Consider the following 25,770-nt stretch of genomic DNA (forward strand, 5'->3'; position numbering starts at 1 on the left):
GTCTCCGATCAAGCAAAATTGGTCCACTGAGCTCCACTTCCGCAGAGCTTCTTCAAGCTCAGCAAGAAAACGTGACAGGCTGCATGAGGGTGGTCGATATATCGATAATATATGGACAGAAAATGACCTTTTACAAACTTTGACCATCATAGATTCGGCATGTACAAAAGATGCATCAATAGAAGAAACTTCACAGTTGTCGTTTACATAGAGAGCAATGCCCCCGCCACGACGCCCGCTTCGTGTAACAAAATGTGCGGAAAAGCCCTGTAATGTAAACGTATCAAGACAAGCCTGGGAAACATTGATTTCTGTAATCACAAATGCGTCTACAAAGTTAGCTGCCGATTCAGCCTGAAATTTAAATTCGTCCCAGTATTTACGAAGACTTCGAATATTAACGCTCATAATGGTAAAATCTTCATCAGAGCTGCACAGAAATTCTGTTTTAAATGAACTGAAGTCTGGTAGTTCACTGAAAGAAAAAGGCATGTTGGCTAAGCAATGTTTTCCAGGTCTGCTTGTTTACCAATTCGAACAAGAGACGCTGTTTCATTCTTTTTCACGAAGATCTTGCCTCCTTTCGTCCAACAAAACTGATAACCCTCCTCTTTTGCCTTCGTTCTCGCTTTCCAGAAGAGATCACGGTTAACTTTGGTCAAGTTATCATTGAAGTAGATCTTTGGAAAAGATGCACTTTCACGTAGTTTCTTCAGCTTTCCCCGCGCCTCAAGCCATTTTTCCTTCCAAATTACAGATTTAAAGCGCACCAAGACCACAGGTGTACCACTGATTTTGACTTTTAAGCGGTGTACGGCTGCAATATCGTCAGATGAAAACCCCGAGAGGTCCAGATTTTCTGCCATTTGCGTGATGGTTTGTGTTAGGCTTTCATTACTTTTCACTGGCAAACCGTGGATCTCAAGATTCTTTAGTCTGCTGTACTGCTCACTTTCATTTTGCTTTTCTTCTAGCTTTTGTATTACTGCTGCCTGAGTTACCACCGTTGTTTTCAGAGCTTCCAGTTTAGCGCAATCAGACATTTGACGTTCCTGAATGTCCTTTTGTTGTTTACAAACAGAATCATACTTCTCAGAAAAAAACGACACCGATCCTTCGAGTTCCTTAACTGTTTTCGATACAGCCGTGAACTCTTCCCGCAGTAGTAGGAGAGAATCAACCTTCTTATGCAGAATCGGCAATGATTGCAAACTTTTTCGGATTTCCCTTAGCTCATCCAACAGTGATGACTCAGAACCACTGTTATCCTCCAGTTCAGCCTCAGTGCCGCTGTTTAGTTTCTTGTTACTTCTGCACGTTTTACAGACCCACGCATCTCTCTTAGAATTCCCCATAGTAGTGAAAGTGTTAGCTGCTATTCCAGAACATGACTGTCCTAGATGATATGAATATTTGCATTGAGCACACACCATTACTTTTCCATCAGTAGGCAGAGCCTTATGACAGGAAATGCAGCTGTCGTCTTTTCCCATTGTTCACAGCGAAATAGTTGGATAATGTAAACATAATAATAATAATAATAATAATAATAATAATAATAATAATAATAATAATAATAATAATAATAATAATAATAATAATAATAATAATAATAATAATAATAATAATAATAATAATAACAATAATAATAATAATAATAATAATAATAATAATAATTTGTTTGAACACATATACACAATTAACAGAAAAGCGAAAGGGAGGAGCAGGCTGGCAAGTGCCACCGGAAGGGGCACAATGCCTGCTTACTGTACAGAAGGGAGATGACAGCAACACAGAAATGGAAGATAGGAAGGAGGGGAGGAAAGAGAAAAGGAAAAGCAGCCGCGCAAATCTAAAGAATAAAAGAGAACATGCAATACAGATTACACACGGTAGCGCCGGTCACTGAAGGTCACGCTACTACAGAATGTTGAAAGTTAAAGATATGCGGGCTTCTGTTTTAACGCACTCCTGCTACTCGCTGATGTCTGTCTTCACCGCTAAATTTAGCGGCACGCGTGAATGAACGAAGCCGAGAGCCACTTTGGGCCTACGTTTGTAAACTGTCAAGAACGCTTAACTGGAGCTAACTTTCAGTTCAGCGAGTAAATTTCACAAATTCTGGGTAGTTAATTACCGGGGCAATTTCTAATGTTTCGAACGTTTACTCGTTTTTCTTCTGCGTTTTGAAGTTTGCGCAGCTGGCGTAACCTAGCTTGATCAAAGCCGACTGTATTGACATCTGCACTAGACGCTCCCGATTCAGGAATTCGAGTCGAAATTATGAATATGTTATAGGGTATTTGATCAAAACACAAGCAGCATAGTTTTAAAAATGCCTGCAACATGTTGAACATCATATTTTGTAAGGGCGAGTTCGCAACCACACTAATAATGTAACACATGAAGAACCTCCAATTATTGCCTTTACCTGTTGTCACACTTATCATGACACCCAATATAACCGTAGCACAAGTACTTATGAGGCAGCTCCAGAACGAAGAAAGCCGAAACAGCGCCATTGGTTGCCTGCGGATAAACGATATGTGCGATACAATGTGTTAGAACAGCATCGTGCGCCAGTCTAACCGGCATGTTTTTTGGGATTACTGCGGCAACGTATACGGTATCCTACATCGTTCAGGCCTTAGACGTGCTAAGCAACGTTGCTTCCAAGATTTGTGAGGTAGCGAGGTCCTATACTTTTGCTGCGATCATTACTGGGACACATTTTTGCCAGACCTTTGATGAGTGAATTCAAAAAACCAAGTTTTTTAAAACAAGGCATTTTCCGAGTCCCAGGCAGCGCTCCTAATCATACCTTTTTTTTTGTCGAGACGTCATCGTCAAGTTTTTACCATAGGACAACGGCAAAGCGCGCATTCGTATCAGAGATGAACGCAGGTTTACTAGATCATTGTCCACTTATCGCATGGAACTGTTGTCTAGAAAATTGAGAAAAGCATTTTTGGTGCTAAAAACTGATAGTGAAGTTGTCAATTCTTTCTCGTCTTTAAAAAACACCTCCTGCCGTGACGAATATGACCTGCAGATTAGAACCAATAAACATGTGGTCAATATTATTGCTGATGTTCGGAGGTATGCTTTAACCTTATTTTTTTGTTGCAATCTTCCCACAACACTGAAATTTGCGCAAATACTACTGTAGCGCAAGATGGGGGGGGGGGGGAATAGAAAAATTCCCTTAACAGGCATATATGTATATTACTCGTAATAATAAAAGGATCAGAAAACTGCTTCACACACACATGGCTCCTTTTCTCATCACTTTGCCATTCCGGTTCTTGAAAGGTCGCTCAACTTACCATGCTCTCTCAAAAGAAGAAAATAAACTTTAATAAAAAAATGGTCCCGCAGTTTTTCTTGTTCTGGCCTCAGGTGGTGGCTCGATGTGCTTGAACTCGGGCGGCATCTTCGGCTTGCAGTACGGTCTGCTCTCTTAGAGCAAAATGAATTTATACTGGATGCTTTTGAAGGTGAACTACACAAATTAGGTATCTTCGTAGATTATTCGAAGGGTTTGGACACCATGAATCACGGGCCATTGTTAAAGAGATACAATCATTATGGCTTTCGATGTGTCTTTCTATAAGCGATTGAATCTTCATGTACCGTCAGCAGATGACTGTCACCAACAATAAGGCCTCCGATTTACAAGCACTTTTAGAGGGACTACCCGAAGGTAGTACTCTAGAACTTCTGGTATTTTGCAAATGTATCAATGACATTGTAAATATTGACGCTTCCGTAAAGCATATAATACTTATATATGCTGGTGATACAACGGTACCTATAACTGCATAACAACATGAGAACCTAATGAACAACTGCAATCAGGCGCTGATATTTCAGTAGAGTTGGATAAGCGAAAAATTACTGCTTGCTACAGGGCCCAACATCCTCAATTAGATTATACTTTCACATTAAGTGAGCTTCAATGTGCTATTGCATCATGTCGCCAAAAGTTCGCTGCTGGGCCGGACGGCATTACGTACAATATGCTAAGAAACCTCGGACCGACAGGTACAAATGCTCTCTAGACATCTATAATAACTTATCGATAGAGGAATCTGTACCTGACTCTTGGAAAGTCGCTCGAATCATACCAATTTTAAAACCTGGTAAAACACCCTTGTGCCTTGAATCCTTCCGTGCCGTTAGTTTGACAAGTTGTTTATGCAAAGTAATGAAGAAAATGATTGACGCGCGACTTCAATGGTGGTGTAATGAAACGAATGTGCTGTCCAACTACTTAGTAGATTTTAGAAAACATAGATGCATAATGGATGGAATATTAGATATAGTAACCTGTGTGGAGCACGAGCGTGCACATGGAAACATGACTATAGCAGTATTCCTAGGCATCAAGAGGGCATTTGACACTGTTAGTCACGTTCATGTTCTGCTAAGCATGTTGGAACTTGGTCTGTCTGGCAGGTCCTTGCGATGGATTTCTGAATTTTTATCAGGTCGCAAAATATTTGTTCAGACGGGTGAAGGAAAGAGTCCTGAACGTATTGTCAAACAGGGAGTACCACAGGGTAGCGTACTCAGCCCCTTCCTTTTTAACTGCGTCATGGCTTATTTAACGCGAAGACTGCCATAAGTTTTCATTGTATGCAGATGATGTATGTATTTGGATATCTGGGTCTAATGCTCAACTACTTCAGACGGCATTGCAAGATGGCATAAATATAATCAACCAATTTTTGAGAGAAAGAGGAATGGTACTATCACACGAAAAGACTGCTGTATGCCCTTCACTCGGAGGCAGTAAAAATTTTCACTCTTAATCTGGAAAGACACCCTCTAATGATTGTCACACAGCATCGATTTCTTGGCATAATACTTGATAGGCAGCTATCCTGGGCACCCCACTTAACGAAACTCGAAAACGAGGTCAATGCCATAGTGTCTGTGACATAGTGAATACCATGCTTCACAGAATTGCAGGCACATCATGGGGCGGATCAGTATCGTCCATGCTGACTGTTTACAATGCATTAATACGACAAAAAATTGCATATTCCGCGTCCATCTTACACGGACTTTCTCACACGTCAGAAGAGAGACTTCAAAGACTTTTAGCTAGAGGACTACGCCTATGTCTAGGAGTTCCACGAGCGACTTCGAGTTCTCTTGTAATAGCTGAGGCTCGCCAATCACCATTTCCAGTTATGCGAACTACAGAAACATGCCGGCAGTATTTCCGTCTTCAAACCCAGCATAAAAACCACCCATTGGCTCTAGACATAATGAAACGAGATAGAAATTATGTTCATAAAGAAATTCAAAAAATCTTCACATTTTGCCAGGAAATGAATTTTGGAACTCAGACATTGAATATCCTCCATGGCTGCTTAGTTCCAAAAATCGAATTGTCAGCAGAAGCGATATTCAGCAAAAGAGACATGTTCATTCAAGCTGCTCAACAACTAGCACTATACCAGATATATATGCGGTATTCAGGATACACACACGTCTATACAGACAGCTCCAGTACAGCAACCTCTTCAACTTCCTGATTCATTACACCGCACCTCAACAAACAAGAATGATTTAAGTTATCTCGTGCGACTTCGTCCACAACGGCTGAACTGTTCACAATCCTATGTGCGGTAAAATTTATATTGTCAGTAACAGAAGCGCAAAAATTGGTAATGTTCAGCGATTCATAGGCGGCTCTAACATCACTCTGCAGCACAAAGGGGAAAACACTCAGCAACAGTATAATATATGAAACACTTAAAAACCTCACAAAGGCAAGCGAAGCGAAACATGCAATAGCATTCCAGTGGATACCAGGGCATCGCAACATTCCTGGCAACACAGCAGCCGATGAAGCAGCACGACAAGCGCACCTGAAAGATGATACGGCTCCGCTCCCAATATCAAAGAATGAATTACGCTGCATTATAAGGACAACGTCTTTCAACATGTCTAGAAACAGTTGGTTTGACCAGAATTCTAAGAGCCCTGACTTATATCATATAGATATATTTATTGAATTCAAATTTTCATTGTCATTAGATAGAACTATGGAAACGCTTATTCATCGATTAAGGCTAGGCACTGCCTACACAAAGCATTTATTACACAGAATTGGCCGAGCGGAAACCCCCGAATGTGATTGTGGATTTGTAGATGAAGATATATATCACCTCCTTCTAGATTGCCCACATCACGACACACCAAGATGCCGACTTAAATCAGCGCTAAGTAAATTAGACCGCAGACCTTTCAGTTTAAGGAAACTTTTGGGTCCTTGGCCAACAACGGCCTTGCAGAAGAGCGCTTTAATATCACTAAATACTTCTCTTGAAGACAGCGGCATCGTTGGACGTTATTAGTGCTTTCATTGTTCTGTTCATTTCAATATCACTCTATATATGCATCTGTTTGCGAATTATGTAATGTGGACTGTTCTCTTGTGACTGTATGTGCTAATATATTTACAGGATGTATATACCTCCCGCTGACTAGACAATGTGTTATTAGGCGACAGTATCGTTTGTACTTTTGAGACTTTCGACTTTTGGCAGTCGGCGGCAAGGCTGTACCATGTACTGATCTGTTATTTTGCTGTCGACAGGCTGTCCGGTTGCGCACGCACTCAAAGTTACCGATCCGGCTATCAGGAAACACGCATCGACGCGTGCTGGCTGCCTGGATCACCGATTTTTGCATCAGGATACCAAATGACCAGCATCGGCTTCATTCCCTGTCGCCCTACGTCGCTCCCATCGCCTTGGTCACCTGGTCTCGGCAGCCCAATCAAGTCTGACTACCGTCTACAAAAGGACTGGTCTCGCTGAGTCCCGTCGCAGTCGGCGGCAAGGCTGTACCATGTACTGATCTGTTATTTTGCTGTCGACAGGCTGTCCGGTTGCGCACGCACTCAAAGTTACCGATCCGGCTATCAGGAAACACGCATCGACGCGTGCTGGCTGCCTGGATCACCGATTTTTGCATCAGGATACCAAAGGACCAGCATCGGCTTCATTCCCTGTCGCCCTACGTCGCTCCCATCGCCTTGGTCACCTGGTCTCGGCAGCCCAATCAAGTCTGACTACCGTCTACAAAAGGACTGGTCTCGCTGAGTCCCGTCGCAGTCGGCGGCAAGGCTGTACCATGTACTGATCTGTTATTTTGCTGTCGACAGGTGAGTTGAAGCGACCACCTGCCCGCGTTCTTTTTCTGAGTTGTTCTCTGCCGCCGACTGCACCACAATGCCTGATTGTACCACTTGTGCTGAGCCATTGCCGCGAGACGATAAGTTTCTGACGTGCTCTGTTTGTAATGAAGCTTTCCACCTGGGTAAAAATTGCTCGGCGGTCGCTGAATCAACTTTTTCGAAAATGTCGGCAGCAAAACGTGGGTCTTGGGTATGCCCGGCATGCAAGACGCAAACCGTCAAGCAACCTTCAATGGGTAATAAATCGGATGATGGAGTACTTGAACAGCAACTTTTGACTGTAAACGATAAACTGGACCGGCTGACGACTACTGTTGAAATGTTGGCTAGTCGAGTGGAAGAACTACTGACCTTCAAAGCTATCGGAGAAAAAACTGCAGAAACTGTTCTACAGATACAGGGGTCGCTTGATTCCCTTGCTGTTAAATATGAATCGGTGTCATCGACAGTAACTGCGAACCAGATAGTAGTCGGCGAGCTTGGCACGCAAGTAGATACACTCTCCTCTAAGATTGCTGCCCAGGCTGAGTTGCTTGAGAAGGTTGGCTCTGAACTTAGCGAATTAGAGCAATACAGCCGACGCTGCAATTTCGAGATTCATGGCCTGCAATATAACCCCAACGAGGATTTGCCTTCCTTCTTGTCAGGACTGGCGGCGAAGCTAAGCATTTCCGAATTCAAACTTACCGATGTTTCTGCTGTGCACCGACTTCCCGCGCGCAGCAATACCATTCCTGTAGTCCTTGTGCAAATGCACACTGTTTCGGCCAAACAGCAATGGCTCGCTGCACGAGGAATCCTACGTGACCTTGCTCAAGACAGTACCTTTCCACGGCTTTACTTCAACGATAATCTTTCGCGTGCCCAACGGGAACTGTATCGGCTGGCAAGGCAGAAAGGCAAAGAATCAAAATTTAAATTCGTTTGGACCAAAAACGGCAGGATACTGGCTAAGAGGGATGAAGATGCACCTATTCTGCATATCAATAAGGCATCTGATCTCGAGAGTATTGCATGAGCATGAACAAAGTTGCCTTCAAGACATGTACTAATCTAAACGAGGTTCTTAGTTTCTTCCCAAATCCTAATGGTTGCGCCTTCCGTGCTGTTCACGTCAACATTCGTAGTATTAGAAAACATTGGGACCATTTTCAGGCCTTAATTACTCCTTTCAACTCCTATTTCGATGCGATCGTACTTACCGAGATTAACATACCGTCCGCCTGCATCAATCAGTATCAGATTATTGGATATCAAGTTTTTTCATACACTAGGCCAATTAAAAGGGGAGGAGGCGTGGCAGTTTTCATCCGGGACACATGGGCAACAACTGAGCTGACTTTCTCGTTTTCCCAAGCTGAAATTGTGGCAGTGCGTCTTTGCGCACCTTCCTTGTCACTAATTCTGCTTGCGGTTTATCGCCCACCGTGTTGCAACGGTCGTATATTCCTGGATGAACTTGATACTGCCCTGGCCTCGATGTCGTCAATGGACCATGTTTGCCTAATTGGGGATGTCAACATTGATACGTTACGCCCTTCAGCAACGACAGTTGGCAATTATTTGGACGTGATTTCCAAATGGGGCTTGCAAAACACGATCTGTGAACCTACACGCGAAGAATTTCTTGCTGGTCATCTTGTCACGTCTTGCATAGATCACATAAATATACGTGCACATAACTTAAGTGTCAAATCTGCCGTTATTACAACGAAACTTGCTGATCATTACATGGTCTGCTGCTCTCTAACAGATGACGCTACCAACTTGGTCGCTCCAAACGAAGTCAAACAAATATCATTTGTTGACCCCTTGGCTTTCGAAAAATTTGCAATGAATCACGACTGGCATAAGTTTTTGATGACTGTTCCTCCAGGCGACGCCTATGACAACTTTGTAGCACTATTCACCGATTTCCGGCTTGCAGCTACACGGGTCTGTGAAATCAAACAACGTAAATTGGACCAAAAATGGATGTCTACAGAAATACTCACGGCAATACAAGCAAAAGACTTGTTATGGGTTCAAACAAAGAGAAGTCCTAATTGTACTGCTTTGCGGCTTCGGTACAAAGAGCTTCGAAATAAGGTGAATGCTATGATACGTCTAGCAAAACGCAATAACTTACGAGCAAAATTCACGGACGCTCGTTGTGACAGCAGGAAAACATGGTCCCTAATTAACAATCTTAGAGGTGGTGATGTAAACGCTAATCGCCATGTTGATCTGATGTCTCATTTTTCTTCAAATGGTACTGCCACCGCTAATGATTTTAACTCATTTTTTTCAAAAGTGTCTGGTGTAGCGAGACCACATCCAGATACTTGCACATTGCAAACTAGTATTTCAGAATCCGCCCTTCTTCCCATGTTTTCGGAACATGACCTCAAATCAATCCTTTTCAGTCTAAAACCAAATAAATCTCCTGGAATTGATGGTGTTTCAATATTAGAGCTGCGCAGAACTTTCGAAGCAATAAAAGATGTGCTACTACTCATTTTAAACAATATTATTACCACTGGTATCATTCCCGATAATCTGAAGAATGCCCTGGTCATTCCTCTTTTTAAAAGTGGCGCACGCAACAATATTGAAAACTACCGGCCTATTTCTATCCTTTCATGCATTGGGCAGATATTGGAAAAACATCTGCTCAAGACAATGAGCAGCTTTTTAAGCAATCATGGCGTGTTATCTCCTAGCCAGTATGGTTTTGTGCCGAATCGGGGTACGCAGTTGCTGCTTGAAGATTTTTCCGATACACTAAACTCTGCGTTTGAACACAATCAGATTGCTTGTGCACTGCTTCTAGACGTCCGCAAAGCGTTTGACAGCGTCTGCCATAGTATACTGCTAACCAAACTCTCTTTGCTAGGCTTTCGGGGTGCGTTTTTGCGGCTTCTGAAAAACTTCTTGTCTCATAGGCAACAACTTGTGTCTATTGGAAAATTTCGTAGCAGCCTGACCGAAATTAAAGCTGGCGTCCCCCAGGGTTCAATTTTAAGTCCGTTATTATTTAACTTATATTTTAATGATTTATCTAATGTTGTGAATGTCAAATTATATCAGTATGCTGATGACACTGTCCTTGTTTCACATGCTCGAAGTTACGCTGACGCCATCTCTTCTTTACAAATGGCAACAACAAGAGTGATGGACTGGTTTCAGAATAATGTAGTCCATATAAATGCGTCCAAAACCCAACTAATCTGTTTCCACAACCCTGTCAAGCAAGTTACCCTATCCTCCCCGTTATATTTGCACACATCACATTGCAATCCCTGTTCGTGTGCCCCTGTGCAATACGCTTGTTCAATTAAATACCTTGGTGTCTTTTTTGACAGTGATTTATCCTGGAACTCTCATTTCACATATATTTGTCAAAAACTTCGCGCAGTGTCTTGTGTTTTGTATAACATAAAATTTTACATGCCATTGTCTGTCCGAAAGATTGTAGTACATGCCTTATGCTACAGTGTAATCCGGTATGGGATATCTACATATGGTCATGGCGCTCAACATTTGGTAAGCCGGGTCAACTCCGTCCTTCGTGGCATTCTGAAGCATGTTGCTTATGATGTCTCCCCCAAATCTGATGTGTTCAAAACGTTGTCTTTACCTGATTTCAATTCTTTGCTGCTTGAAACTGTTATCTTAAAACATTTTTGGTTAAGTCAATATAAAATTCCTTATGTGCCTGTCCGTTCCCTGAGACCAAAGAATCCTTACATTACACCCCGCTGTAAGACGAGATATGGTCGAAGACTTCGTAACTACTATGTCCCAGCAATGTTTAATCTACTTCCTCAAAGCATACAAGAAGTGAAAACAAAATATGGTCTTAGAAAGGCTCTTAGACACATGAATGCATGATTGGAAGCCTGTCATGTGAGTGTATGTGTGTGTGTGTGTTTTTTTTCACTATTGTTTAATAACGAGTTACTGATGGCTCTGTCGCTGTCTGCCAGGCACTGCCGTTCAAGCCCACTGTGGCTTTGGCAGGCCCGATTCTTGCACTGTATGTTTCTCTAGTCATCAATAAAGTATTATTATTATTATTATTATTATAAGTGCGGAGACATTTGCCATGTATATTGTATGTACCCGCTGACCCGCTGACTAGAAAATGTGTTATCTGGCGACAGTATCGTTTGTACTTTTGAGACTTTCGACTACATAAGTGTGGAGACATTTGCCATGTATATTGTATGTACCATGTGTTCCTTACGTCATAGTCTTCCTGTGGAAACGTTGCGTTTTAAGTCCTGGTGCTTGTGTGAAAAGATTATTTGATATGTAACCGTGAACCCTGAATGATGTATGACGAAACCACCCAAGAGATAAGGAGTAGCCGGCGCCTTAAATTGCGCGCCAACATCTCCTTATATCACATCAATAAAAAAAAAACGCGCGAAATGCACGTGAATGTTGTGTGTCTCAGTACTGCTTCTCTTTCCAGTAAGAAATGGTAACGGCTCAGGAAACAAAATTATTTCTAATGATTTAGAACATTTTTTAGGGAGAGCAACATCGTCACTTGCATGCGAAGGTCATAAATATATAGAGGATGTCTCAATTAACTATAATGCACCAAGTTTTAAACAAGAGCGATGGGTTACTCAAAGAAAACCTAGCTAATATTCTTGCAGTACAGTGGAGAAGCTGCCGGTAATTTTTCGTTACTGAACTTTAATTAGGTAATTGTAATTAATTATCTAAGCTGAGACTGTGTTCCCACCCGTGATTGCGTTTCCACCCGCATGATAAAGCAGCATCGTCGAACAGGCTCCCTCTGAGTTATCCAGAAAGAAATGAAGGAAATAAAGGAAAACATCGTGATCGAGCTAGTTCCTCATCTGCCGTGTCCAGGCCGAAGTAACACGCCGCGTTGGAAGTTAGTTGGAAACAAGCTGTGATAGCTGTTGTCTTAGAGTAGTTAAAGTGCACGGGTTTCCCACGAAACCTACTACCACAAAAGCGAATTGACAATGTCAGTGCAAATGTTTAAAGGTGCGTTTCGTTTCGTCCCAGTCACCATGTCTATCTCTAATGAGCAGAAGGTAGACATAATCCTTGCCTTGCAATATTCAAATTTCAACGAGAGGAAGGCCGCAAATGTACAAATAAGACATCACAGTGTCACGGTAGACCAAGCGCATCGACTACCAACAGCAATTATGAAAATCTGAGACAAACCGGCAGCTTCAAGAAACAGCTGTTGAAGACTCCATCTTTGAGCCCTAGCCTAAGCACTGATGTTCTATCATTTATGGCCTCAAACCCTCATGCTAGAGTGCGAGACGTGGGTGCTCAGGCATCAGTTTGGAGGATTCTAAACGACGGTCGTTTATCCGTACCACATTAACCAGCACCAACGCTTAGATGATAGGGACCTGCGGAATCGTCTAGATTTATCGAATTGGGTCTCACAAAAGCCGATGGGTAGCCGGACGTTTTGGGCGTTATCACGTGCACAGATGACGCCAATTTTCGCAGAAGCGCCTAGGTAAGTCTGCACAACGCAAACCATTGGAAGGACTCTAGTCCACACTGGGTAAATCGCAATCAGCACCAGTACCAGTGGTGGCTCGATGTGGGTTCGGAATTTACGACGGCGCTCTAATCTGTCCCATCGTCTTCGATAATGCAGGGACTGGACAGCGTTACGTGAACGAAATCTTTGATGAGTGGTCGTGATGAACGACAGAAAGCTGAGCTAGTTGGTAAGGATTCATTATGAAAAAAGAGGTGAGCCGTGCAGACAGGACACAAGAGAAGAGAAATGGACCACACGAACGCCGACTATCAACTGAAGGGAGTACTGAGGCGAAAAAGTAAGAAGACACAAAACTCATCTGCGCAAGCTCGGAAATAGTAGCACCACATGTCAGTCGCGTACACGTGCCGGTCTACGTGAGAGATAACTGTTAAGGCACTTAACCTCTTCCTTTTGTAATGTAATCGAAGGCTGACTCACGCACGCACTTCCACCATTATAGATACGTCATGCCTCTACCATAAGAAGCGTTTCTTCATTCTTATGCATGTATAATATCGCGCACTCATCTAACTCTGGCGTGCAGTTACAATCTTCGCAATGTAGGGAAAGATTAGAAGGCGATCCACCGGTTGACGACCTGTTATGTTCCATTAGCCTCTGATTGATACACCGTCCCATTTGTCCTACGTACAACTGGCCACAGCTAAGGGGGAATTTTATAGACCGCACCCATACGACAGTCAGTAACTGTTGTTGTTATTGTGCTTCACTGGACTGCTGTCACTGGACAGCAACGGCTTCGTTCGTTTTTTGCCTTTTACCTGCTCCTTTTTCCTCTGTACGGCAGCGCATATCTTACCTTGCTTATTGGGAGCAGTGAAAGCAACATTAACATCATAACAACTTTTTGAAGCCTGTGCGACACTGAATGAATATACGGAATAGCCACTACTCTTTTTTTGCTATTACTGCCTTCTGTAATTACGTCCGTCCCCCTCGAAACCGACTTCCTTAGGCGCTCAGCCACAGTGCCCACTGCTACACTAGGATAACCTGCTTCTAATAGGCGCCGGACCTGCGCGTTAAAACTGGCGTTCATTTTGTGCATGCAGGATCTTGTGAGAGAAGACTTAAGGCATAACGGGGCTATTCCGTTTTTTACTACTTTGGAATGCTTGGATTGAAAGTTTAGCAACGGCTTCGAAGATCTTGGGGAGTGCTGCCAACAAACATGATTTTGTTCAAAGACCAAGGAAATGTGAAGAAACTGAATTACGCGTCGCGGAGGAAATTCCTTGGTAAACTTTAATCCTCCTCCATAAAGTTTAAATTGCGCACATACTGAGGTAGCAGCGGAATAGAATTCTTCCCTATTGCAAAAAACCAAGTAATCATCAACGTAACGAAATATCTTGATAGCGCTATCACCTAAGGCTTTCTCTAAGCAGCTGTCAACCTTACTCAGGCAAATATTGCTAAGAGCAGGGGCCACCTTTGAGCCAATACAAATGCCTGATTTCTGCAGAGAAACGCCATCTCTCCACCCAATCAGCGTCGACTTCAAGTACATTGAAAGAATTTCTAGAAAAGCTTCCGTGGAAACACCGCATCAATAAATAAAAGCTGACTCTCGCACTTGTTTTTATTGCACTCATTTACGGAATTTAGCAACCCGTCATGCGGCAAGGAATAATACAGGTCTTCGATATCCATACTAAAAGCTGTACAATCACCAGGACTTTCCTCTCTCAAATACTGGACTAGTGCCTGAGAATTACGGGAGCAAAGGGGTCTGAAAAAACTAGTGTAGTTAAGCAGCTCTGTAGGTAACTAGCCACACAGACCTGTCATGTCCCTTTCTCTGACACTACAGCACGAAATGGAATTCCCGAAGTTCCGCTCTCACGTCTTCCACTTCTGTAGTATCAGCAAAATGGGGCACCAGCACACAGCAGCAGCCGAGCACGAAACTAGTTTATGCGCGCCTTGTTATGCGCAATAGATTGCAAGGCACGGGGCCGTAAATTGGCCGGCTAGGTCACCTGACCCCTCTCCATTCGATTTCTTTCTTTGTGGTTATGTGAAAGATTGTGCTTACAAGATCGAGACGGAAGTCAGATTAGTTCAAGGCAAGGATAACGGATCATAGAATTCTCACTACACTTTGGTTGCTTCCTGGTCTGTTTATTTCACTTTTCTTTTTTCACACGAACTTGTTTTTCCAGGACATATACACTTTCATGAAAAATAAAACGGTCAATTTAATTTGGCTTTGGTCCGATCGAAGCAAGTTTCTGGCGCGAAATATAGCTTCGCGCGCACTCTTTCGATGCGGTGCAAGCAATGCCCAGATTTTGAAACAGGCTATGCCTATTCCATTTCTTTTCGCATTTCACGCGTAGTTAGAGCAGTGCTTCAGCCGCGTTATCAAGGCGCTTTTGTTATCAATGTGATCAGTCAGCCTTGTGAGAAGGATAATAAGTGTGACGTTGAAACGAGAGGAAGTAATAGCTGCGCTTACCCGCAAAATGTACTGTTGGTGCTCCTTCCGTTCATCATTATCAAGGTGATGCGCTGCCTCTTTGGGTTTGCGACAGACAGTTCAGTTGTTTTCAATCAGCTTATTTGAGGGCGCTGCTTTATGATGTGGGCGAGAGGGCAGTCACGTGATATTTTTATATTTCGAGGGGTCTCTTTGCCAGTCGGAAAAATTTTGTACATGACTAGTGCGTCGCTCAAAACACCACAGTTAGATGTCGTTTCGGTGTGTCTGCAAATGCCTCATTGACACTTTGAAACTTTGGACAGGAGTTGTCGAGTTAGCTAATTAAATGAAATTACTGAACTGAATCTCAGTAACGAAATAACTATAGGCGGCTTCTCCACTGTACTGAAAACAATATGCACTAGGTTTTCTTCGTGTAACACAACTACTCTTTTTTAAAGTCTTGGTGCACGATAGTTGGGGAACACTGTATAATTCCCTCAGCAACCAACCTGAGGCCTAGCCGGTTTCACTCGCAATCAGAACCAACAGCAGTCATGTGTCGCAGCGCTCGTACTCCGACACACAGAAAAAAAAACAGAGAGAGAGAAAGAGGCTGCAGTTTCGCCGGAAAGGCGAAGCAGTATTAGTTATATCCAAGTATGCCACAAATATACGAAGGAATGTTACACCACCGGCAGGACTCAAGCTGTGAAATTGAACTGTCTCCTACTACGGGGTCTTGTATATATTCATATAACGCCGTCACTTCCACGCTCAATCATTCGAAACTTTTCGCCTATGATACAGTGTATTCATCGCCTTTCTTTAGTGTTAGATACTATACATTGTAATTAGGTTTCTATTGAATCTGTACTGGGAATATGTCTGGGATTATTGTTTTGCTTATTGTGCGCAATTTCTTATTTTGTTTGCTTAAATGTACCCTTTAATTGCTGTATTTGCCTGTCCCTGATAATTTTACGGGGTTGTAGTCCAAGTCAAGCTGGTGTAGCGACTTTTTCACCATGGCCCTCAGCATCCCGATTGCATGAATAAAGGTTGAGCTGACCTAATATAATTTGATTTATTTAACACGAGCAAGGATGAAACGTGAGGGAGCTTAACTGACGCCAACAGTGCGGTCTACAGTTCAGCGAGAATGCTACGCTACGCATAGCGCGAACAATGCGTGTAACAGTAGTTGCAGGATTGCGAGGGGTCATGCACATAACTATATGGACGGGGTGTATACATCAGTGTTCCTACATTAGACAGTGAGGGGAAATGACTTATGTAGCAGAAACTTGGAGGTTACCAAAAAAAGCTGGAGAACATGTTAAGGACTGCGCAAAGATCGATGGAAAGAGAAATGTTAGGCCTAAGGTTAAGAAGACAGGAAGAGAGCGGTACGAATCAGTGAGCCAGTGGAGGTAGCCGATATTCTAATTGACAATAAGAAAAAAAGATGGAGCAGGGTAGGTCATGTAATGCGTGGGTAGGTAACGAGTGGACCATTAGAGTTGCAGAATGGATGCCGAGGCAAAAGAAGCGCAGTCGAGGGCGCCGGAAAATTATGGGGGGTGATGAAAAAAGGAAATTTGCAGGCGCAAGTTGAACTCAGCTAGTGCAAGACAGGTATCATTGGAGATGGCAAGGAGAGGCTTTCGTCTTGCAGTCAACATAAAATAGACTGATTATGGAGATGATGAATAGAGATTATGTTTCTAGGCGGACAGTGAACACCAAATACAGATCTCAGTGTGCGGCTTCACACAGCGCCAGCGTGCGAGGAAGAATTGTGAGCTCCTGTACAAAAAGCAGACAAACTTGAGCGTGCTCTTCGGCGAAAGTTTTCATTCCAGAACACGCACCTATGTGTCGACAGCGAGTTTGTGACGTTTGACATGACTTCCACGTGACTGCCATTTTCCTGGCAGTAGTCCAGTGAGACTGGCATCAAGGAAGGTTTGAATCCGCTTTGTATAGATTGCCACATGACCACCAGCTGGAAACCTAAAAGCAGTAGCGTTGAAATTCCAGCACCCTGTGTCAGAGAAGGGTACAAAAATCAGATGGCATGGTCTGTAGAAGAATGGCAGCGCATATGAGGGGTGTCACTCGTGGAGACCTTAGATAATCGCACGAACCTAACTTTTCTCACTGACTCTACCACGATGCACGTGTTTCGCTTCTCAGCGAAACAGCTATTATCAAGAAGGGTCGGTAAAGTTATTTACAGTTGCGAGGTTTTCGAGCACGTATGCTCTAAATGCTCTCCCTTTTCTCCTGCGATGATGTTCATCCGGGGCATACTGTGCAGGTTTTGTGTGTGGTTGGTATCTTAACGCTATCACCCAGAAAGCTTAAAGAGCTTCGGAATAAATAAAAGAGATGTAGTGCAGCGACGTGCCGAGAATAATGATTACAAGTTTAATCACGCGCATTTAGCAAGAAGTGCTGAGATAACATTTCTTCGAGTATCTGTTGGAGAATCGTATAGTTTAATAATTCTTGTTTTAAATTTCTCTTGTGTTAAAGGTTTGAAAATAATAGTTCTTACACACCTTTGCATGCACGAAAGGAAACGCAATTGCCAGTATCATCAAGCCCACGAAAGGACCCATGGATGCAGACAGTACCATGATAATGATCTGCAAAATATCGAGTGAGAGCCCAAGTTACCTCCTGTAGAAACACTTGGGAGAATATTTCGCAGGCAGTTTCCACGCAGTTGAATGGGCCATTAGCAAACGAGTCATTGAGTACGCTGGAATACCGAAAACTCAAGCTTGAATTGATTTTTTTTATGTTAAACACACACATACACACACGTATATACGCAAATATGCATGTTCAAATGTAGCAATTTTAGCAGAAACACTCGGGAGGCAGACCACTTGCGAACCACGGGAATCAGTGTTAGTATGTTTAAACGCGATATGAACACAGCAGCGTCTTCAGCCTAGCTCTCCCAAAGCCGGGCCGTGGTCACACAGCCCATACCCTCTGAACGAGTATTCCACACTCGCGCAAGGCAGATCAAAATTTTAGACATCGCCAAGTAAAAATATAAAAAAACAGCGAACATAAATTTAACAGGACCCTTTGCTATCGCAGTCGAAATAGTTGTGTCAAAGCATGGCGTAGCAGTGTCGCTTACAAAGCCCTCGGCGCATGTTAAATAAATAGTGAGTGTACCATAATTGCTGACGAGAAAAAAAAACCGCGAATTACACGAATATACTGTTGACCAAAGGAGGATTAGAGGGTGCGGTTACAATATCCTTGAATGGTAAATTCTTGAGTGTTAAATTGCCATGCACTGCGAATAAACTTGTCAAAACTGCTTACATTTATTTAGAATCACTACAGACTTCATTAAATATAATCAAAGTGGTAGGACGATGTCTTGAACACTTTCTTTTAAGTCACCGTAATAAAGAGAAAGAAAGTATCATGTTTAGCCTAACCCACCCTGTCGTCTTTTTTTTTAAACAAAGGAATGTAATCACTGGCTCAAACCACATTCACAAGTTCTTCATAAGCTGCAGGCACAAGGAAGAAGGAAAAGCTATTCTTTCATAACTGCTGGCGAAACGCGTCACGTCACACATCTCGCCAAGCGTACTATACTGATTTCGGTAAAGGATGCGTTCCAAAACTCTGCAGACTAAATTACAATGGGCGCTCATTGAGAAAGCAGAGGAATTTTATTTCACCCATAGCGCAGTGCATATGTATACGTGTCCCAACCATCATGCACGAAAATTTAAATATATTCAAATGCCACGTAGCTGGACACAATCAAGGTAATGTTGTTTGCCATGGTTCGAAGATACCCAGATTATTTTTTGCACTCCACCTAATTACATTGCATAATTCGTGTTAGTTAGTCAATCAACTCCTCAAATATAGTTAGATGAAACGTGTATATCAGAAAAAATGTAGAGCAACATTCAAAATTCCCGATAAAGTCTTATGTTGCTCAATACGTGCTACATAAAGTGCTCTGAGCGTGAAAGAACAGCGTGTTAAGCAACCGGCTCACGCAAAGGACGCAAACAAGGGATTCCGTGCGCGAAGACTAACAGTCAACCACAGGGTAGCGGGATAAACAATCCGCAACTTTGTTCAGGCTACCTGTCGTGCATACGACCGTGTAGGTGTACGTATTCTTGGAAGCGCAGCGCCCATCGTGCGATTCTGCCTCTAGGATCTTGCAAAATACTGTACACGGCCGGCCAAATAGATGAGGACGCAATTTTGCATCTTCCCACACCAAAGCCAGGCACTTACGTTGTGCAATTGAGTAATTTAGCTACGATGCGGGTAGCAGCCTGCTGGTACAAGCGATGATGCAGTTCACTCCGCGATGACGCTTGGCCGAGACAGTGCCTATTCCGTAACCACTCGGGCCAGTGCGGACTTCGGTTCGTGCTGATGGGCCGAAGTGGGCCGAAATGGGAGGCGTTGTGAGGAGCATGGTTACCTCGGAGAAACACCGGGGCTTGTGCAGAACCCCAAGTAAAAGGGGCGTCTTGTTTAAGAAGTTCTGTGAGCGGTTTCGCAAGCACTGCAAAATTCTCCACAAACTGGCGAAAATAGGAGCACAGACCTACAAAGCTGCGAACATCTTTGGCCGAGTTGGGCACAGGGAAGTATTTTGTGATGTGATAACTTTATTTGGAATCCGGCGATTGAGAGGCCCGGGCCTGGGGCCGCCTAGATGGCCACTGGGAGCTGCTGCTCCCGTGTGGCTTCCTTGGCTCGCTGGACGGCCCAAAGTTGGTCTTGGAGTTCTGAGCTGAGCAGCACGGCCGACCACCGCGCCCGTAGATTTTCTGGGGAGACTGCCATTTTATTTTGATATATTTCACATCCCCACAACATGTGTCGAAGGGTAGCTCTAACAGACTTGCATAGCTTGCACATATCGCTCTCGTATATATCGGGGTAGAAAGTTTTTAGTTGCACGGGACTCGTATAAGTTTCTGTTTGTAGTCGCCTCCAAGTAACGGACTCAGCTCTGTTCAGTTTAGTGTGAGGCGGTGGTAATACTCGCCTCCGATTTTGATAGAATTTGGTAATGTCACTAAATCTTGTTAATATGTCTTTTTCTCTCCAGATTTCCTCCTCCGCGTTCTCCTGACCGATGGAAGTCACTCTTTGCTCAGCTCGGCGAGTAAGACCTCGAGCTTCGCGGTGTGCTACCTCGTTGAGGTTGACTGCGGGAATGTCTGGAGTCGTATGCGCTGGGAACCAGATCAATTGCCTGCCGTTCTTCTCTGCATTGGAGAACTTTGCTTCATTGACTCTGATGATATGCCATGCCTCAGGAGAGATCCTACCTTTTGCATAATTTCTAATGGCCGCTTGAGAATCGCTAATGATGTACTGAACATTCGTGTAAACCAATGCTAGTGCAATGGCTACCTCCTCTGCGGTCTCGGAATGTTTGGTATTAACTGATACGCTTGCAAGGGGTTTTTGGGTGTGATCTACGATTACTGCTACATAGCTATTTCTGTCTGGGTATTCAGCCGCGTCTACGAAGGTTGCTCTGTCGTCTGACCCAAAGCTTCGGATAATTTTCTCTGCTCTACTCTTGCGTCTGCCGTCGTTGTAACCTGGATGCATGTTCTTGGGTATATTTGGTACTAGGAGTTTTTCACGAATTTCTCTCGTTATCGTCATCTTTTCCCCATATAGATTGTGATAATTCATTCCTAGTTTGCTTAGTATATGCCGTCCCGTTTTGGTTTTGGTTAGTCGCTCTGCTTGAGATGTTTGTTGTGCTTCTATGAGTTCGTCCAGTGTGTTGTGGAGTCCTAATTTTAGCAAGAGATCCGTACTCGTACTGATGGGAATCCCTAGCGCTAGTTTGTATGCTTTTTTTATCATGTTGTTAATTTTACGCTTTTCAGCTGCAAACCAATTGTGGAAGGTTGCTATGTATGTGATCTGACTGATTACGAATGATTGTATCAGCCGTATGATACTTTCTTCCTTCATACCTTGGTGCTTGTTAGTAATTCGTTTGATTAATCTCATGGTGTTTGTTACCTTTGTGTCTAACTTCATTACGGTTTCCCTATTTGTGCCTTTGTTCTCGATTACCAGACCCAGCACTTTGAGCTGGTTGACTATTGGGATATTCCGCCCGTTCTTGGTGTGTAGCTTGATTTCCTCATGAGCCTTGTTTCTGTCGTATCCTCTGGGAGGCCTGCCTCTAAGTGTGGGGCGGTACAATAGAAGTTCAGATTTCTCTGCAGAGCATGTGAGGCCTGTTCCTATGAGGTGTTCCTCTACTGTGTTAATTGCAGTCTGGAGTCGTTGTTCTATTGATCCGTCGCTGCCATCACATGTCCAGATAGTAATATCGTCCGCGTAGATTGTGTGATTCACGGACTCTATGTGATTTAATTTTTCGGGGAGTCCCATCAAGACGAGATTAAACAGCATCGGCGAGATGACAGCGCCTCGCGGCGTGCCGGCCCCCCCTATGTCGATCTCGGGCGACTTGAGCCCTCCGACGGAGATGACTGCTTTCCTATCTGATAGGAAGCTCTTGATCTAGTTATACGTCCGTTGCCTTGGTCCTATTCGTTCGATGTTTTCCAATATGGTTGCGTGGTTGGCATTATCGAAAGCCTTTTTAAGATCAAGGCCCAAGATGGCCCTTGTCGAGCGCGTGTTATAATCGATTATCTGATGCTTAAGTTGGAGCATCGCATCTTGTGTCGAAAGATTTTTCCGAAATACTATCATTGTATCTGGGTATATGTTATTATCCTCTAAGAAGTTGTCTACTCTGTTTAAAATTACATGTTCCATTAATTTTCCGACGCAGGATGTTAGGGAGATTGGTCTGAGGTTGTCTATTTCAAGCTTCTTACCAGGTTTTGGAATAAGCGTTTCGTCGCTTTTTTCCATTGAGCTGGCACTTCTCCCTTTACCGAACACTCGTTTATGTATGCTGTTAGTTTCGCTATCGATTCATCATCCAGGTTCCTGAGAGTCTTGTTGGTTATACCGTCCGGGCCTGGGGCAGATTTGGTATTTAACTTTTGTAGGGCCGCGCGGATTTCTGCCTCCGTGAGTTCCTCGTCTAATTTTGCGTTTGTATTCCCGTTGTAGCTAGGATCGATGCAAGGGGGTGCCTGTTTTAAGTATTTCTGCTGTACTTCATTGAGAGATTCCTCTTCTGTACCCTGATATGCGTGTATTAACTTATTAATGGCTTGCATGTGATTTTTCTTGTTATTGTCATGGTCAAGCAGGAACCTAAGCATGTGCCAGGTTTTGCCGGTGCTTAATTGTCCGTCCATGGAATTACATATCTCGTCCCATTGTTGTTTGGTCAATTGCTTAGCATGTTCTTCTATTTTTTTGTTGAGGAGTGCTATGCGCTTTCTTAACTTTATGTTATGCTTCTGACCGCTAAGTCTATTCTGAAGCGACTGCTTAGCTTCCCACTTGTGGAGAAGTCTGCTATCGCATTTATCCAAGTTAGATTCAGGTGGTGCTATTTTTGTGGCAGCTCTGACGTCATCACTGAGCTCCTTAGTCCATTGTTCTTTGTCTGCGATTGATCGTTGTTGTGTCTTCTCTCGCGTTCTACGAAACAGTTCCCAGTCTACTAATTTGATCTGTCGTTCCTTGGGTCTATTCGGCCCTTCTCTGACGTGTAACTCCAATATGCGGTGGTCACTACCCAAATCTTCCAGTGCGTTGTGCCACGTCGCCTTTTCAATATTCTTGGTAAATGTTAGGTCTGGGGTTGTGTCCCTGTTTAGCGCCGTGCCTACTCTGGTTGGAGTGGCGGGGTCTGTGACGAGCGTGAGGCCTAATTCTTGCGAGTCGTTCCATAAGTCCCTTCCTTTTGCTCTGGTATATAAGTATCCCCACGTGGTGTGTGGGGCATTAAAGTCTCCTCCTATAACTACCGGATTTTCTCCAGCAAGTCTGAGTGTTTTCTGGAACAGGTTCTTGAATTTGTGTTTATGTAGCATGGGGTTACTATAAATGTTGAGAATAAATAAGCTACGTCCTGTCTTTTTTTGTGGGATGAGTTCCAATAGAATATTGTCAATGTGCGTTACGCCTGTGTTGTGCTGCATGCAAGTTATGTTTCTTTTTACCAGCGTAGTTAATGCCCTGGTGTCCCCTTCAGCATAGCCAAAAGATCTGTATCCTGCTAGCTTTGCGATCCCGTGTGTTTCCTGCAGAATTATGACGTCCGGTGTATCCTTGTCTTTCAAATACTGCTGCAAAACTGACTTTTTGTTTTCGTATTTTAGTCACAAATTTTCTTCGGGTCATATTCTACGCCGTCAGCATCCACAATGTGGCCAATGATCGTTTATTGCGATGACGGCCAAAACAGCACTTCCATTAATTCATCTGAAGTCCGGCACCGCGCAATGCGTCAAGAATCGCTGAGAGGCGTTAGAGGTGTGTAAAAAACGTAGGCGAAAACACAGTTCTATCATCGAAATAACACAAGCATGTATACCAGCCATAAAGCAGATAGTCAGTCATTCACTCTTATGTGGCTGGGGCATAACACAGACCGAAGGGCAGGAGTTTGAACTGGTAAAGAACATCAGGAGTTCCAAAAGCCGTTTTCTCTCATTTCGTTGGGTTCACCGCAATCTGAGAATATCCAGAACGAAGGTCGATAGAAGTAAGCGGCACCATAAAGACAATTCAGAGAAAAATTAATTTGCTGTATTGGGTAAATGTCTTCGTAATGTTGTTGAGGTGGCCATAGCCCATGAAAAAGCACCATAACTAAGTAAAAGCAGCAATTAACTGCTATTATCTTATTAATATTGTTACGTAGGAAGACACCGACGAAAGGCTATTTACAAGTACATTTACAAGGCCATACGCCGCAGTTGGCCAAGAGGCAACAGCCCGCGCTAGCTTCCAATTGTCGTCGTCGTCTTCTTACTGCTCGGCTCTTGGTCATTGGAAATACTATCCCGCAGCACTACCCCCGGAGGCAAAAGCGCCGTCCCGGAGCGACTAAAGGCCAGACTCTGAAGCAGTGTAGTAGGTCTTGAGCCTACTGACGTGCACGACATCACTAGATGCCAGAGCAGATGACGAGGTTGAGCTCACAGGAGCAATTTCGTACGTCACAGGCGTCACCTGGCGCAGCACGTGGTAGGGTCCTGTGTATCGCGAAAGGAGCTTTTTTGAAATCCGACGTGACGAGAGGTTGACCACAGGAGCACGAGTGCACCAGGCCAAAACTGTACGCTCTTTCATGGTGGTTGGTTGAGAGTACTCGGATACGGCGCTAAGTTTTGTGGTGTCCGGAAGGATACCGTCTTTTGACACTACATGGCCGAGAATAGTAAGCGTACGAGCGCCGAAGTGGCATTTCTTCAAATTTAGTTGCAGTCCTGCAGTGGAGAGGCACGCAAGTACTTCCTAATACAAGTACTTGCTCGAGGCGGTTGAGGTGGGACGCAAAGTCGGTGGAAAAAAACCACAATGTCATCCAAATAGCAGAGGCACGTTTTCCACTTCAGCCCTCGAAGAATGGTGTCCATGACTCGCTCGAACCCAAGTAATGCTTAAGCGTGGATCACGAATTTGTTAAAGCGTCTCTCCAGACTTGAAATGCTAGCCAGATATTCAAGATATATAAAAATAAAGCAGCGGACTACTCACCGGAAATAAAGAAGTCGCCCGAGTGAAGTGCTTTGAAGAAACCAAGATAGAGTCGTCCCCTTTTTCCCAATGCACAAGTTTCTTATCCATGTCGTTGTCCTGCGCGCGTCGTCTGCTACTTTCTGGTAACGATGAATTGCCGTCTTTGCATTGCTGTGACACGGCATCATGGTACACAGCAAAATTCTTTCGACATCCGATCTTTATTTCTTTTTCGGGTTTGTGAGCCACCAGTTCGAAAGAAAAATAATGTTCAGTTCGGTTCGCTATCTAAGTGCCACTTTAATGCAAACACGTCATCTTGACGTCAAGAGCTTTCGCGGTTTTGTGACGTCGCATGCCAGAAAGTCGAAGTGGGTGAAGCCTGAAAATGTTTGATCCCGTAGCGGAGGGCTAATGTGCAAAAAGGCGTGGGATCGGAAATAATTTTGTTTCTCTTGTTCGGTCTAATCACGCATAACCACTGCGTACGCATGACATCAAATGGGGCGTTTTCGTGGTTCTTGCGATGTCACGTTACAACAAAGGCGAAGTGGGGGTGTCCCTAAAAATGTTCGACCAGTTGTGAAAGACGAGTGGCTGAAATAAAATTGAAACAGATCGCAATAGCTCTACGTCATTGCGCTCAAGAATGAACAATAAGAGAAGGTAAGGGTGTCGAGTATGGCATATGATTAGATGCTGGGATGGTACCAGAACATTTGCAGGTTTAGGATGGGGAGAGCTGGCGCATGACAGGGTTAATCAGAGATCGGTGGGAGATGTCTTCACACTGCAATGGACATAAACAGGCTGCTCATGACAATAATAATGACCATGATTTGGACGGCGATGACGTTTCCATCAGAGGAATTTTTCATCTGAGATTTTCCAGGAGCTTGG

At 43.7% G+C, this 25,770-nt stretch overlaps 1 protein-coding gene across 1 annotated transcript in view; it reads right to left on the reverse strand.

The window, feature by feature from the left end:
• Positions 1 to 18,720: 18,720 nt before the first annotated feature.
• Positions 18,721 to 25,770, reverse strand: part of LOC135905803 (sodium-coupled monocarboxylate transporter 2-like) — a 50,973-nt gene continuing 43,923 nt past the window's right edge. The window contains exon 8 of the mRNA XM_070539420.1: positions 18,721 to 18,749. Within this exon, the coding sequence (XP_070395521.1) occupies positions 18,721 to 18,749 (29 nt within the window). The remainder of the gene's footprint in view (positions 18,750 to 25,770) is intronic.

Source organism: Dermacentor albipictus, chromosome 5 (assembly GCF_038994185.2).
Source record: "Dermacentor albipictus isolate Rhodes 1998 colony chromosome 5, USDA_Dalb.pri_finalv2, whole genome shotgun sequence".
NCBI classification, from domain to species: domain Eukaryota; kingdom Metazoa; phylum Arthropoda; class Arachnida; order Ixodida; family Ixodidae; genus Dermacentor; species Dermacentor albipictus.